A 15,969-nucleotide genomic window follows, 5' to 3' on the forward strand; every position below is an offset into this window, starting at 1 on the left:
AAGTCAAAATGTCTAAATCCAACACCACTACCAAGACCATCCACCTTTATCTAACTACTATGGTTTGTTTGTATTTCCTTTCAGTTATGTTTATGGATTAACTTTGTGCTTGGTTTATATTTCCTTTCAGTTGTGTTTATGTATCAACTTTGTATTTGGATGTTAGTTTGTTTTCTATATATTATCGTTTGCATATTATTTTTAGTTTTCATGTTTTATTCTAAAATTATATATTTGTTGAAATATGGTGAATAGATTTAATATTTTAAAAAAATCTAGGAACGTGAAATGTCACAAATAAATACAAATTATGGTAATTAAAAAAAATTAAAATTAAAAAAAAAAATTAAAAAAAACAAATAGTGACGGTTGTGTGTCTCTAATCGAGTCACTAATTGTGTCTAGTTTGTGATTGTATTTTGGTGGCAAAAAGTCACAANCATATTTAATGGATTTGACACACACACATCATAATTTTTTTCAATCGATCGCAAAAAGTATGATCATCCTCCTCCTAGGTTCAAAATCCTAATTACAGTGAGTACTTTGCCACTTTTCTCAATATATAGATTTTCAATAACAAGAATAATTGGTCTAGGTATGTTTGTAGGAGCGAGAGAAACATGGATATTGAAGATGATATAATCAAATTCTTAGACAGAATTACGAGAGGTATTTTGGATCCATGACTAAATCAAAGTTTTTAGTTTTCTCGCTAAATTACTATCACAGTTTATGTAGAACAATTAAATTCTGCTCCACAGGTTAATCAGGGTCTTTGGTTATCTTGACAGATACTTTATTCCTCGGAGACGCATTCCATCACTGAGTGAAGTTGGCTTGACATGTTTTCACGACCTGGTTTGTCATGCATACCCCTATGCTTCTAATTTTTCACTGCCTCAAACGTTTCTAACGGTTTATGCAATTATGTACTTCAGATTTATCGTGAGATGCATGTGTTTTATTGTTTGGTTTGAGTTACGTACGGTTGGTGTATTGGGCGTGAGTTGTTTGGTCGTGAGTTGTCTGTTTGGTCGTGAGCAAATTTTTTAGTCACCATATATGTTATTGGTTGGTCGTGAGTTATGTGTGTATTGGTTTGGTGTATGATAGCTTATGTATTTATTTTTTATTTCTAGGCTGCTGGATCATCTAAACATGGTCATATCTTTGGACTTGGAGACCATCTGTTGGTGTCTCTTCAAGTGTACCACAATTTGGTGAAGAAATAGAGACAATAACACATCGGATGCAGGAGATGGAAACTGATCTGAAAAAAAACTTTGAAAAAAATCAGCAAATCCAGAAAAGACTTGAAGCTATGGAGAAACTTGTTGAATCTTTTGCAAGTCAAAATGTCTAAATCCAACACCACTACCAAGACCATCCACCTTTATCTAACTACTATGGTTTGTTTGTATTTCCTTTCAGTTATGTTTATGGATTAACTTTATGCTTGGTTTATATTTCCTTTCAGTTGTGTTTATGTATAACTTTGTATTTGGATGTTAGTTTGTTATCTATATATTATCGTTTGCATATTATTTTTAGTTTTCATGTTTTATTCTAAAATTATATAGTTGTTGAAATATGGTGAATGGATTTAATATTTAAAAAAGAAATCTAGGAACGTGAAATGTCACAAATAAATACAAATTATGGTAATTAAAAAAAACAAAAAATAAAAATAAAAATTAAAAATTAAATAAATAAAAATTAAAATAGTGATGGTTGAGTGTCTCTAATCGAGTCACTAATTGTGTCTAGTTTGTGATTGTATTTTGGTGGCAAAAAGTCACAACGTAGTGACTTAAAATAGTACTAATTTGTAACAAATATATGACATTTTTTGGGTCATATTTTGTGTCATATTTGTGACTCTATTAACCGTCATAAATTGCAACTTTTTTATGACTATTCAATTATCGTTACAACTTGTGACGAATTGTTACTTCAAAAACGTCACAACTGTTTATGACTTTTTTGTGACTTATACCCATTTGTGACCATTTTATTGTGACCTTCTTCAATCCGTTTCATTTTCGTCACAATAAAGTATTTGTGACCAAAAATTAATATATTATGACCATTGAATTGGTAACAATATTCACTTTTTATTGTAGTGTTTAGGACAGAACTTGCACACGAACAAATTTTTCGACGAGGAGAAAATCATACAGCTTGTTATGGAAGGCTCCCTAGCCACAGGTGAATTTGGTGTCGCTGATTTCTATCCTGGCAAACTAGGAAACTTTGCAGATTGGTTGCTCCAAAGAAAACGAGTTATACTAGAGAAAATGTTTAAGGAGCTTGACGATTTTTACCAACATGTGATTGATGATCACTTGAAGTCATTAGATGGACCCAGAGGTACAGATCCTTCTGCCGATATCGTTTCCGGGATGCTGAATTTGGTTGGTAAAAATGGAACTCCTGGCTCCAAACGCAACTTGGATCAAGTCAAAGGAGTACTCATGGTACGTAAAACCTTATATATTTCATGCATATCATTCAATAATACATTTCTTTTCTCTCTTTTTCTTTTTTTTTTTGGTGGGTCAACCACATATATATTTTTTCTTATAACGCTAGCTATATGTAATCTACGCTACATAAGTTTAATCTGGGTGTTGACCATATGCATGCAGAATCTTTTTCTAGGAGGGATAGATACAGTTGCCATAATTCTGATATGGGCAATGACAGAACTCATTAGACACCCAAGGGCGATGAAGAAAGCACAAGAAGAGATTCGGTCTGTCCTCGGAGAGAAAAGAGAGAAGCTCACGGAAGAAGACTTAGAGAAAGTCGAATACTTGAAGCTCATAGTCAAGGAAACATTCAGATTGCATCCATCAGTTCCAACTATACCTAGAGAATCGATGTGTCCAATAAAGATCCAAGGCTATGATATCCCTGCAAACACGCGGATCTACATCAACGTATGGGCGATTGGACGAGAGGCCAAGGTTTGGGAAAACCCTGAAGAATTCATCCCTGAGCGGTTCATGGATAGTGATGTCCATTTCAAGGGACAACACTATGAGTTGTTACCCTTTGGTTCTGGTCGGAGACTCTGTCCCGCGGTTTCATTTGCCAGCAGTACAATAGAATTTGGGCTCTTGAATATGCTTTACTTCTTTGACTGGAGCTTACCCGATGGTGTGGTCGCCGAAGACATTGATATGGGAGATATTGGAAATATCTCCTTTTACAAGAAAGTACCTCTCCTCCTTGTTCCCGTTAAACACATTTAACGAGATCGTCACAAAAATAATTAATTTCAAACATTTGTCATTTTGTTTGAAGGCTTTTAATTAAGTACACCGTTGAAGATATTGTTTGTTGTATCTTTATCGATTTTATAATTAATAAAAGTATTTTTATTTCTTACTACATATGAAAGACTTAATTACTTCTACAATGTTAGAAACAACTCAATCCTCGGTACTTTTATTAGATAATTATGATTCGTAATAATAATAAGATTAATACTACTAGTACTTATCTCTATAGTGCTAATATATATTCGTTCCAGTTTTTGTTGTTGTCATTCTAGTACTATAAAATTTTTATTTTTATAATAATTATTGTTTTAGATTTCCAATACATTGGTAAAAATATCATTTTCATTTTAACTGTTGTTAGTGTTTTGACTAAAAAATAGAATGTATATTAAAAAAAAACTGAAACAGAAAATTTAGTTGTTTTCTTAGTTAATTTAAAAAACGTTAAACAATAATAATTTAAAAACGAAGGGAGTAACAAAAAATTAAATTAAATTTCTTCTCTTACTTCATCCTCTCTTATCTCTCTTCGACAAGCGACAGTTCCAAATAACTTATCTCCGGCAAACCTTCCCTGTCCAAGTGTTTCCCGGCCGGCGTCGACTTCGTTGACGTCGGTCGGTGATTTCCTTTTGTTTTGTTTCAAATCTCTGTTTGTTTTACAAATCCCTAATAATTTGGTCAATGATTTCTGAAATTCCATTGGCTCTTTTGCTTCAATTCTTCATGATTTTTCTCTTCTTTAGGATGAGTTTCTTTCCGACCACAATCCGGCGAGTCTTCCGGTGGTGTGACGATGCCTTTCCGCTGACGGTGTGCTCAAACCGTGTCCCTTGTTCTTTGATTGAAATAGTTCCTCATCCGCTTTGTCGATTCTCTTTTGTAATGAAATCCTTTTTGAGGGATGTTTTTCAATCTCGAATTTGGGATCCCAGCGAATCATTTATTGGATTAGATGATGATGACCATAAGACTCAATCAGATCTTATCGTTAAACATCTTACCTTCCTCTGGTCTGCGGTTATGATGCTCTCACACTCACTCCTAAAGGTGATGAAATTCTTTGATGTTGATGGTTTTTTATCTCGGTGCCCAAAAAGTTTTGTTCCGCTACTTGGTCTCTTTGGATATGACGATGCTATCTATGAATCCAAAGATACATTGCGGTTAACCTATGATGGATTATGGTTGTTGTGGTTGTGTTTTCTCATCTCGTCAAAATGGATCCGAGAAAATTTATTCCATCTCATGTACATGGTTTGTCTGCTGGAGATTTATCATGCTATATTGTGGAACATACTTTCAAGTATGTTTTGGTGGTATTGGGTTTCAAAGTCATCTACAAGAACCATTCATTTACGGCCACCGAAGAATATCAACAAAGGAATCGATATTATGAACTTCTCATGGGTGCTATTTACAACCAAAATAACACCATCGGCTGATGCGGGAGATGGAAATGTTTGTGTGGTTAGCGATGTAATTGATGGATCACAACCTTTTGATTTTCATAAAATTTGGTGCTACATAAGAAGAAAGATAGCCCAACAAAAAGATCAAATTATAGTAACGACGAAGATGGTGAAGGAAAATAACAGATCGTATAATCTGTTAGCGTGTAAGGCTTACCTATGTCAGAAGGCAACGTATTTTTTCACTCTCTCATATATTTCGTTATTCTTAAGTTTTGGTTGTATGGTATGCGGAACTTTATTGTATATGCTCATGGATACATTTGTATTATCGGTTTCAAATTAATGAAAAATGAATGTGTTAAAAAAAAAAACGAAGGGAGTAAATAATGGTAAGTCAAAAAGGATTTTGGTGTAGATATCTTAAAGTTAGCATTTTGTCAATTTCCTAACGAACATGTTTCTCTTTCATGATAATTTTCTCGATAGGAACGTCATCGGAAATTGTCAACTAAATTAAATAACGATTATACATAATTTTTTTTTTTTTTAGTTTAGTCTTTATGGTCGATAATTATAAAAATCATGAAGCTGCAAATAAAATACTACGAAGAGATAGGATGGACTGATACATGATATTCTTGTTTAATCAGAAATCGTCATCAACGAAGAACAGATCCATGATTGATACTATATATGTATATATATATATATATATATATTAAATTAATTCATCAAAACTGCAAGTAAACATTAACATAAATAATCTGCAAAATACTACAATTAATTTATATCAGAAATTATAAATAGAATTGACTCATGCATATTATACTACTATATAATTATTAATTTTTAAAACAAGTTTTCTATATAATAATAATTTTATTTATATAAAATTTTCTTGTTTTATTTGAAGTCTATTTTAATTATATACTTACAAATAGAAATATTTTATTTTTGTTTTTAATGGAGAATAGTTGTAATTTTTGTTATATGATAGCATATATCAAAATCTAATTAGAATAGTTATTTCTATCTGCATTAAAATAAAAAATGTTGCGATTATGTCAATTACTAATTTTGGAACGCTAAACTTATGCAATATTATTATATAATTAGCTTTTTGTCTCTGTTGAAAATTGGTCGATAAACGTCTGAGTCATTACATATATATATATATATATTTTAATATCTTTTATATTAATCATGTGTTGTAAGCCATTAACATATATATTTTTATATTAAACGTTATCAGCCGACAAAAAAAAAAAAAAAAAACGTTATCATGTGGAACATATACTGTAGTTTTAATATTTCAAGTTTCAACACAGCCGGTCAAAGATTCAGTACGTTGAAGAGGTAGATGATATTATAAAACGGGAACCCCCAATAATAAGCGTTTCTCGTGATACATATAATATAAATGTTCTAATTATCATATACGCATTTTGCTGTCACAAATTAATAAAACAAAAATTATCATCGAGGCGCATGTGACATTTTATAGAATAATCTTCAAATGTTTCTATAAAGAGCATCTTCAAGGGCAGCTACTAATCATCAACATCACTTCCAAGTCCAAGAGAAAAAAGTAGAAACATACAAATACAAAACCAAGATCCAAAAAAAAAAAAAAAAAATGGNTGGAGATCTTGATCTATTTGTCCTGGGTTTTGTTGCTTGCCCTCTTCTCCTTTGTATTTCTAAAGAAGAAGAATCAACGACTTCCTCCGGGCCCTAGGGGTCTCCCGCTCATCGGAATCTTGCACCAATTCACAGGAATCCCTCACAAGTGGTTTCATCAGCTGTCACTCAAACACGGACCCGTGATGGCTCTTCCTCTAGGGATAACGACAGCTGTTGTGATCTCCTCAAGCGAAGCGGCTGAAGAAGTTCTCAAAACCAAAGATGTTGAGACATGTACTCGACCACAGATGTTGGGGGCGAGGAGACTCTCGTATAACTTTAAAGATATCACTTTTGCACAGTTCACTGATACTTGGAAAGAGAACCGTAAAGTCTCGATGGTGGAGCTTTTGAACTTCAAGAAGCTTCAAACTTTTAAGTCTTTAAAGGAGGAAGAGATGGATTTCATGGTGAAGAGGATATCCAATTCGGCTTTGGAACAATCTCCCGTGGATATAAACAACATATCTATGGGCCTCGTCTCCCACATCTTATGTAGATCATCGTTAGGACAGAACTTGCACACGAACAAGTTTTTCGACGAGGAGAGAATCATACAGCTTGTTATGGAAGGCTCCCTAGCCACAGGTGAATTTGGTGTCGCTGATTTCTATCCTGGTAAACTAGGAAACTTTGCAGATTGGTTGCTCCAAAGAAAAAGAGTGATACTAGAGAAAATGTTTAAGGAGCTTGATGACTTTTACCAACATGTGATTGATGATCACTTGAAGTCATCAGATGGACCCAAAGGTACAGATCCTTCTGCCGATATCGTTTCCGGGATGCTGAATTTGGTTGATAAAAATGGAACTCCTGGCTCCAAACGCAACTTGGATCAAGTCAAAGGAGTACTCATGGTACGTAAAACCTTATATATTTCATGCATATCATTCAATAATACATTTCTTTTCTCTCTTTTTCTTTTTTTTTTTGGTGGGTCAACCACATATATATTTTTTCTTATAACGCTAGCTATATGTAATCTACGCTACATAAGTTTAATCTGGGTGTTGACCATATGCATGCAGAATCTTTTTCTAGGAGGGATAGATACAGTTGCCATAATTCTGATATGGGCAATGACAGAACTCATTAGACACCCAAGGGCGATGAAGAAAGCACAAGAAGAGATTCGGTCTGTCCTCGGAGAGAAAAGAGAGAAGCTCACGGAAGAAGACTTAGAGAAAGTCGAATACTTGAAGCTCATAGTCAAGGAAACATTCAGATTGCATCCATCAGTTCCAACTATACCTAGAGAATCGATGTGTCCAATAAAGATCCAAGGCTATGATATCCCTGCAAACACGCGGATCTACATCAACGTATGGGCGATTGGACGAGAGGCCAAGGTTTGGGAAAACCCTGAAGAATTCATCCCTGAGCGGTTCATGGATAGTGATGTCCATTTCAAGGGACAACACTATGAGTTGTTACCCTTTGGTTCTGGTCGGAGACTCTGTCCCGCGGTTTCATTTGCCAGCAGTACAATAGAATTTGGGCTCTTGAATATGCTTTACTTCTTTGACTGGAGCTTACCCGATGGTGTGGTCGCCGAAGACATTGATATGGGAGATATTGGAAATATCTCCTTTTACAAGAAAGTACCTCTCGTCCTTGTTCCCGCTAAACACCATTAACGAGATCGTCAGAAAAATATTTTCAAACAATTTGTCATTTTGTTTGAAATCTTTAATTAAGTATACCGTTGAAGATATTAATGTTTGTTGTATCTTTCACGATTTTTATCAATAATAAAAGTGTTTTTATTTCTTCCTATATGAAACTGGATATTCACCCAATAATAAAGAAGAATATATATTTGGTTTTTGTAGTGATGATGGAGGGTTGTTTTGTAGCTTTCCTATTTATTTATACAAATTAATTGATCATCTGTCTCTTCTACAGATGAAGCGACATACTGCAAAAAGGCGGACGTTCATGTTCACGTTCTTCATATTATTCATATGATGATAAACCCCAAAAAATCGCAACCCTATTAATCTTCGTTAGTACGTATTCAATTATTGAAACTCAGTCACAACTTACAATTTGGACCCTTCATAACTCTCCGCCTTAATAATTACGTAAAATATAAAAATATCTTTGTTAAACCCGTGAGCGACAAGACTACAACAACAACACGTTAGAAGATTATCGACTAACAAAACAACCCGTGAGTGCTGAATCAAGGAGTTGGCCATAATGAATATTAAAAGGTGAGAGATTTCGTTTTTGCTTTTTAGATCTTGTTTCCGACATGGAAACTTATAATAATATTTGTTAATAAAGTAGCTGATCTGGACCCAACGTTTTTAGAGTTTTATAAAAACTTTTAAAATTATTTGGTTAGTTACATAACAGTATAAAGTATAAACAATATTTGAACTGTATATATCAAGACATTTTGTTTTTTTCATTGATTATTATATTCAAAAATTTCTTCTTATATTACTAAACTGGGAGTTTGATAAATTTAGTGGCGGTGGTAAAGTGATTTCTGATGACGTGGAGAGAGTGTTTTGACTTCTTGACTCGGTGTGAACGGAACAAAGCCTATGCATGAATACGTGCAAAAAAAAAAAATTGAAGCAGATGTTTTGCAAGAGAATGTGCGTAAAATTAACTTGGTTTTGAATACTAAGATCGAAAGGTTCTTTTTGGATTCTTAAAATATCGAATTCACTAAACTTATAGCCATAAAATTGTCCAAAAGTAAAATAATGAATTTGATCTTAGCATTAGTAGTAGTGTATAAAGTATAATAAACCTGAGATTTTGAAGAGTTGGGTACAAAACCCATTAGGGAATGCCACGTAGAGAGTGATGGGGAGACATAAACTACTCCTACATCAGATCCCATCCACGTAGAGAACGATGAGGCTAATGCTTTGACGCGAAACCAAGCTTACTATATTTGACTCTTCTTCTTCTTTTCCAATCTTACTTACTACTTTGGTTTAATCATCCTAACATTTGCATATAATAAATGGCAGGAAATGAACTGACAAATGTCAAAGTTCGTTATAAGAAATTTTTGAAAATTCATTCCATATTTTTTTACACGTGTATATTAAAATTTAACATGCTAAACAATTAATGATATAAAGTTTAAATAAAATTGTACTTATATGTAAACTTTTTTTTTTTAGTCAAATATGTAAACATATAAACAATTCGATAACTAGATGATCTATCTACATGAAAAATAGTAGGATACAAAATAAAAACATACGTTATGTAATAGTTAAACTACTTAATTACTAGTAATATAGAAATGTAATAATGCAAGGAAATTAGGATCTAATGGTTGACATATTTGAAATATGAATGTCATGATAATGGTAATGTGTGTCGTCAACAAACATGTTGTTGCTACCTCTAAGGAGAAAATTAATCGGATTCGAACAGATCTACAGTTCTCAACAACATCAGCCACTGACATTAATGTTAAGTACTAGTAGTACTACTTTAGAAACTCTCAAAGACATATTTATTTGAGACATTTATCTTTGACGCTTTTTTTCTAATAAATTTGACAATCACGTACCCCAAACTGTAAAGATATGATTCAACCTTAAGACTACTTTAACTCAGCTTGGAGAAGCTCAGTTAGAAGCTTGAAGACAGCTTGAAGCAGAAGAAGGAAAATCAGATTGCAGAGTAAGGAAGCACAAGAATCAACTTAACTGTGTCAAACGTTCTAGTTGATGCAGAAGGTTTCAGTATTAAAGGAAAGACAAACACTCTGTTGGAAGTGGAGACTTTGAAAGGAGCTTAATAAGTGGTGACACTGTCATCATATAAGAGGAGCTGATTAGTCTTGTTTTGAGTCGTTACCGACTCTGCAATCAGAAACAGTATAAAGAGAAGCTTGCTTGGTGTTGTACGATCTGATCCGTTTTCAGATTTCTTTGTGTGTAAAAAATAGAGAAAGAGAGAGATGATGGTGAGAGTAGTTCATCTTAGGGTTAGAGGGTTCTCTATTCTTCTTCTTTGTAACACGATTGGTTTGTAATCGTGAGGATGTGAGAGAACTGCATAAGCACTTGTATGTATCTCTTGATATTTAGTGGATGTTTGAGGGCACCGATCCCTCACGAGACGTCGTTAGCAGGGAACTCGTTAAAACCGCTTGTGTTCCTTAGATTATGCTTTGTCTGTTAGTGAGTTTATGTGTGAGATTAAAAATCCATGTTCCGCATGTGACACAAACGTCTTATTAACTACTGTATTAAAATTTCAAAGAAAGTCGTTCTACATATCATAAAAAACTAATTAATCACAATGAAATCTAATCAAAATCTATCAAATTTTCCAATATCACATCCTACCTAAATAAATTATATAACAAATTAAAAACTATACAATCGTTGACAAGATAAAGAAAAAAAAATCAATCAGTGACCGCTTATCCGCTGACAATCAATGAGAACAAATCGTATTACGACACGTGAATTTTGGACCACAAGACTCGATGATGCCTCTGCCACATTCTTGGTTTCAACGAAGGTAGATCATTTCCACAAATCTTGTAACTTATGTTACGCCTTCACAACCACTTTATCGTATCGATCTCCTCATCATATAAAGAAGGCTCTTCGAAGTTGTAAACTCAAAATCTCCAAGAAACAGAGCCAAAAATAGGGGGAAACAAAAAAAACAGAGAAAAATGTCGATCTTGCTCTGTTTCTTCTTAGTTTCATTTTTTACTTTTGTTATCATTAATCTTTCTGAAGCCATGAGATAAATTAATCTTTCCAAACTTGCACCAGTGGATACTTCTTCGTCTCGGATTCGTTCCAGTTGTAGTGATCTCATCGAGCGAAGCAGCTGAAGCAGTTCTCAAAACCCATGACTTGGAATATTGCAGCCCACCAAAGTCGTTGGACCGGAAAACTCTCTTACGGTTTCAATTTTCAAAGACATCACTTTCTCACCATACGATGAATATTGGCCAGAAGTGCGAAAACTCGCTGTCATTGAGCTTTTTAGCTCTAAAAAGGTTCAATCTTTTAGGTATATAAGAGAGGAAGAGGTCGATTTTGTGGTGAAGAAAGTGTCGGAATCGGCTCTGACCCATTCTCCTATGGAATAGCTTAACATATCATATTCATAACAAAGTGTGAGGTTTTTCAATATATGTAAACTACAACTGGAACGCCATAAATTTTCCATCAAAAACTCAAACCCATAATTTTTCCACCAAAAACGTTAACCATAATTTTTCGCCAAAAATACAAAATCGGATTATTTCTCCTTAAATTTCCAGTAAAAGTTATGTGATGGTGATAATGATAATGATGGTGAAAATGATAATAAAGATTAATTATAATTATTTTCTATTAAATATAATTAATTTATATTGTAGTGGATCAACCTAATTATTCATATAACTCATTTAACTAAATGGATTCATGGGTTGATCCAACAGAATTGTTAAATCAATTGAGTCAATTCATTCACTCACTTAACTTTTAACTCATTGGATAATAAGTTGAATTGGATTGGGTTAACCATTTTGACACCAATATATGTAGTATACCATATTATTCATCTTTTAGATAATACAAGTAATAAAATAACAAAACATAAACATAACTCAATTTTGTCAACAGAAAAAGAAAAAAACATAACTAATTTTTTTTTTGACAACTCAATTAATCACAAATAAATCGTCAACTCATGTTTTGACATAAAATTCTAAAACTAAACATGTTAAATCGAAACAATATTACCGAGATGATTGTAAAGCATCAGTTATCTGGTACGAGTATATTATACGATTATATATATATATATATATATATATATATATATATACTAATGCAATAAAACAATATACCAATCAATTAAACCATGTGGTGTTCAAAGAAATAAACAATAATTAATAAGCCATGAGATTAGTTTATAAACTTTATGTAAAGCATCAGTCATGGCTATACGAATATATATATATATATATATTATATCAAATAAAACAATAAACTAATCAATTAAACCATGTGTGTTCAAAGAAATAAACAATAATAAGCCATGAGATGAATTTATAAACTTTACTAACAACCGCGATTTGCTGAACCAACTTAAACCATTGAACTACCAAACAAAACTAATAACGCAGCATAAATAATGAAACGATTCTAGCTACCATGCATGATATATAGATCTCAATGATAGAGCATTAGATGATCTTGATTCGTAATGATAATTAAAAAGTTAATATTACTTATCTCAATAGACTATATATAGACTATACTAATGAGTGATCGGAAATCAAAAACGCTATCGAATTAAAACGCTGTCGGCCAGAGACTTTGGTGTGGATATTTCTCTTACCTTTTTTTTCCTAACAAAACATGTTTCTCTTTCGTGGTAATATCCCGTATATATATGCAAGTTATTGTAAAACTAGCTTATTTTTTTAGTAAAATCATCATTATATTTAGTTCATATGATCCAACAAATAATTATGTAATATTTATTTAATTCAAATTTTGTAGTTTTGTACATAGTTATATGTTGGACGACACCCAGTTTGCGACGACAATCCATAGGCTGCCAAGAGTGACCTGCTGCCAACAACAGTCTTATTTTTAAATATATGTTTTAAGAAAATTATTACTAAATTAGGAAAATATATTTATCCCTAGATTTACCCATAAATTAATATTTGGGTCCCGACATATATTTTGTAGTATATTTCAACACAGCAGGTCAAAAATGCAGTTGGAAAGGTTGGATTGTCGATCTATTAATGAGCGTCTTGTGATAGGTATCGTATAAATGTTCTTATCATATACGCGCGCGTTTTGCAGTCACAAATTAAAGAACAAAAAGTACCATTGACGCACATGTAACATTTTATTGGATAATCTTCAAATTATTTCTATAAAGAGCGTCTTCAAGGGCAGCTACAAATCATCAGCATCCCTTCCAAGTCCAAGAAAAGAAAAATAGAAACAAAACTAAGATCCAAAAAGAAAAATGGAGATCTTGCTCTATTTGTCATGGGTATGTTGCTTACCCTCTTCTCCATTGTTTTTCTAAAGAAGAAGAAAAACCCTAGTTCGAATCTTCGACTTCCTCCGGGCCCTCGGGGTCTTCCGATCCTCGGAATCTTGCACCGTTCCACAGGAGTCCCTCACAGGTGGTGGTATCAGCTGTCAGCCAAATACGGACCCGTGATGGCTCTTCCTCTAGGGTTTGCGTCAGCTGTTGTGATCTCCTCAAGAGAAGCAGCTGAAGAAGTTCTCAAAACCAATGATCTTGAGACATGTAGTCGACGGTGCCGGCCCGTAGTTGTATGACGCCTAAAGCATACTTGAAAATGCTGCCTCTTAACCTCAATTTTTTTTCTTCCCAAAAATTATATAACTATGAAAAAATCACTAAAAAAGTTTACTTGTTTAAAAAAAAAATTGTACATAAACATACATCACCCGTTGTCAAAAGAAAAAAAAATTATGTTAGTTAATGTAAATTGTAATATAAAGAAATTTAGATAAAACAGAATATTGTAGTTGAGATAAAACAGGGGAAAAAATCACGTGGGGTTTGAACTCCTGCACAAGAGAGTCAAGATCAAAGAGAAAAACCTATAGTATTTGGCGCCTAAAGCCCTTGCTTTACTGGCTTTAGGTCAGGGTCGGCACTGAGTCGACCAAAGATGATGGCGGCACGTAAACTCTCGTATAACTTGAAAGACATCACTTTTGCACATTACAGTGACTCTTGGGGAGAGAATCGTAAAGTTTCGATGGTGGAGCTTTTGAACTTCAAAAAGCTTCAATCTTTTAAGTTCGTAAGAGAGGAAGAGATGGATTTCGTGGTGAAGAAGATATCCAATTCGGCTTTGGAACAATCTCCCGTGGCCGTTGATCTAAGCCAGACTTTTATGTGTCTCGTCGCCACCATCTTATGCAGATCAGCGTTAGGACAGAACTTGCACACGAACAAGTTTTTTGACGAGAAGAAAATCGCAAAGCTTGTTGTACAAGGCTCCCTAGCCACATGTCATTTTGGTTTCTCTGATTTCTTTCCTGGCAAATTAGGAAACTTTGCAGATTGGTTGTTCCAAAGGAAAAAAGGACTACTAAAGAGAACGTTTAAGGAGCTTGATGATTTTTACCAACATGTGATTGATGATCACTTGAAGTCATTAGATGGACCGAAAAGTACAGATCCTTCTGCCGATATCGTTACCGGGATGCTGGATTTGGTTGATAAAAATGGAACTACTGATATGGATCAAGTCAAAGGAGTACTCATGGTACGTAAAACCTTCTATCATGCATCATTCGATAATATTTATTTTCTCCTTTCTTTTTTTCGAGTCCTATAATAGTCTATAACACTCATGTGAATTTTATATATAGTGGCTAAAAAGATGATGTATCCATCTCCAACATTAACTGCTTAATTAACTATAACCACATATTTTTTTTCTAACTATATGTGAATCTACGTACTCTACATGCATGCAGAATATTTTTCTAGGAGGGATAGATACAATTGCCATAATTCTGATCTGGGCAATGACAGAACTCATTAGAAACCCAAGAGTGATGAAGAAAGCACAAGAAGAGATTCGAGCTGTCCTCGGAGGTAAAAGAGAGAAGATCACTGAAGAAGACCTAGAGAAAGTTGAATACTTGAAGCTCATAGTCAAGGAAACATTAAGATTGCATCCATCAGTTCCATCTATACCTAGAGAATCAATGTCTCAACTAACGATCCAAGGCTATGATATCCCTGCAAAAACGTGGATGTACATCAACGTATGGGCGATTGGACGAGACCCCAAGATTTGGGAAAACCCTGAAGAATTCATTCCTGAGCGGTTCAAGAAAGAACCTCTCCTCCTTGTTCCCGTTAAACACCACTAACGAAATAGTCAAAAAAATAATTTCAAACATTTGTCATTTTGTTTGAAAGCTTTAATTAAGCACGGCGTTGAAGACTGTTTGTTGTATCTTCCTCGATTTTATCAGTTAAAAAGTGTTTTTATTTCTTATATAAATCAGTGTTTTACTCATTGTACGTAGAGATAAAGAAGTGTTTTTACTACTTTATTATTGCTATATTACTTTTTTATATGAAATTAAAAGTGTTTTTCTTTCTTCTTTTTTTTTGGTAGATATCCATTAGGTATGATTACTATATTATTTTTAATTATATTTATTTATTTGAAAAATTAATCATATATAAAGGATATCTGTCAAATGGATATCCAAAAAAAAAATCAGAAACGTTCTCAAGTTTTTAATATACTTGTGTTTAGGTTTCTTTTAACCAACATTAAGTAAAATGGTAGTTCGAAAAACAGTGAAAAGGTAGGTTGAAACAGTATGTGATAAATAAACTAATACTATTTGATAATTTTAAGATGATCATAAAATTGTCCAAAAAGTAAAAAAAAAAAATAATGAATTTGATCTTAGAGCCACGTAGAGAATGATGGGGTACATAAACTTCTACGTTCCATCCACGTTGAGAACGATGAGGCTAGTGCTTTGACGCGATACCAAGCTTACTATATTTGACCAAAGCTACTACTTTTTTGGATTATTATCATATCTATC

General features: G+C 33.4%; 3 protein-coding genes across 3 annotated transcripts in view; all 3 read left to right on the forward strand.

Annotated features, from left to right (window-relative positions):
* The window catches only part of LOC104759200 (cytochrome P450 71B2-like), a 5,976-nt gene extending 2,701 nt beyond the window's left edge, over nt 1-3,275 (forward strand). Inside the window, exons 2-3 of the mRNA XM_010482158.2 lie at nt 2,127-2,480; nt 2,652-3,275. Of these exons, the coding sequence (XP_010480460.1) occupies nt 2,127-2,480; nt 2,652-3,260 (963 nt within the window). The 3' untranslated portion in view covers nt 3,261-3,275. The remainder of the gene's footprint in view (nt 1-2,126; nt 2,481-2,651) is intronic.
* Nucleotides 6,175-8,164, forward strand: LOC104755591 (cytochrome P450 71B2-like). The gene is made up of 2 exons (XM_010477996.2): nt 6,175-7,245; nt 7,417-8,164. Exons 1-2 carry the CDS (start codon nt 6,532-6,534, stop codon nt 8,023-8,025), a joined length of 1,323 nt encoding a protein of 440 aa, XP_010476298.1. The 5' UTR covers nt 6,175-6,531; the 3' UTR covers nt 8,026-8,164.
* LOC104759201 (cytochrome P450 71B2-like) lies at nt 14,058-15,273 on the forward strand. The gene is made up of 2 exons (XM_010482159.1): nt 14,058-14,657; nt 14,872-15,273. Exons 1-2 carry the CDS (start codon nt 14,058-14,060, stop codon nt 15,271-15,273), a joined length of 1,002 nt encoding a protein of 333 aa, XP_010480461.1.

Source organism: Camelina sativa, chromosome 17 (genome assembly GCF_000633955.1).
Source record: "Camelina sativa cultivar DH55 chromosome 17, Cs, whole genome shotgun sequence".
In the NCBI taxonomy this organism is placed as follows: Eukaryota; Viridiplantae; Streptophyta; class Magnoliopsida; order Brassicales; family Brassicaceae; genus Camelina; species Camelina sativa.

Coding starts and splice junctions, on each gene's coding strand:
- LOC104755591 (XM_010477996.2), top strand. CDS start 6,532: ATGGCTCTTCCTCTAGGGATAACGACAGCTGTTGTGATCTCCTCAAGC. Junction 7,246..7,416: donor AAGTCAAAGGAGTACTCATG/GTACGTAAAACC, acceptor ATATGCATGCAG/AATCTTTTTCTAGGAGGGAT.
- LOC104759201 (XM_010482159.1), top strand. CDS start 14,058: ATGGCGGCACGTAAACTCTCGTATAACTTGAAAGACATCACTTTTGCA. Junction 14,658..14,871: donor AAGTCAAAGGAGTACTCATG/GTACGTAAAACC, acceptor ACATGCATGCAG/AATATTTTTCTAGGAGGGAT.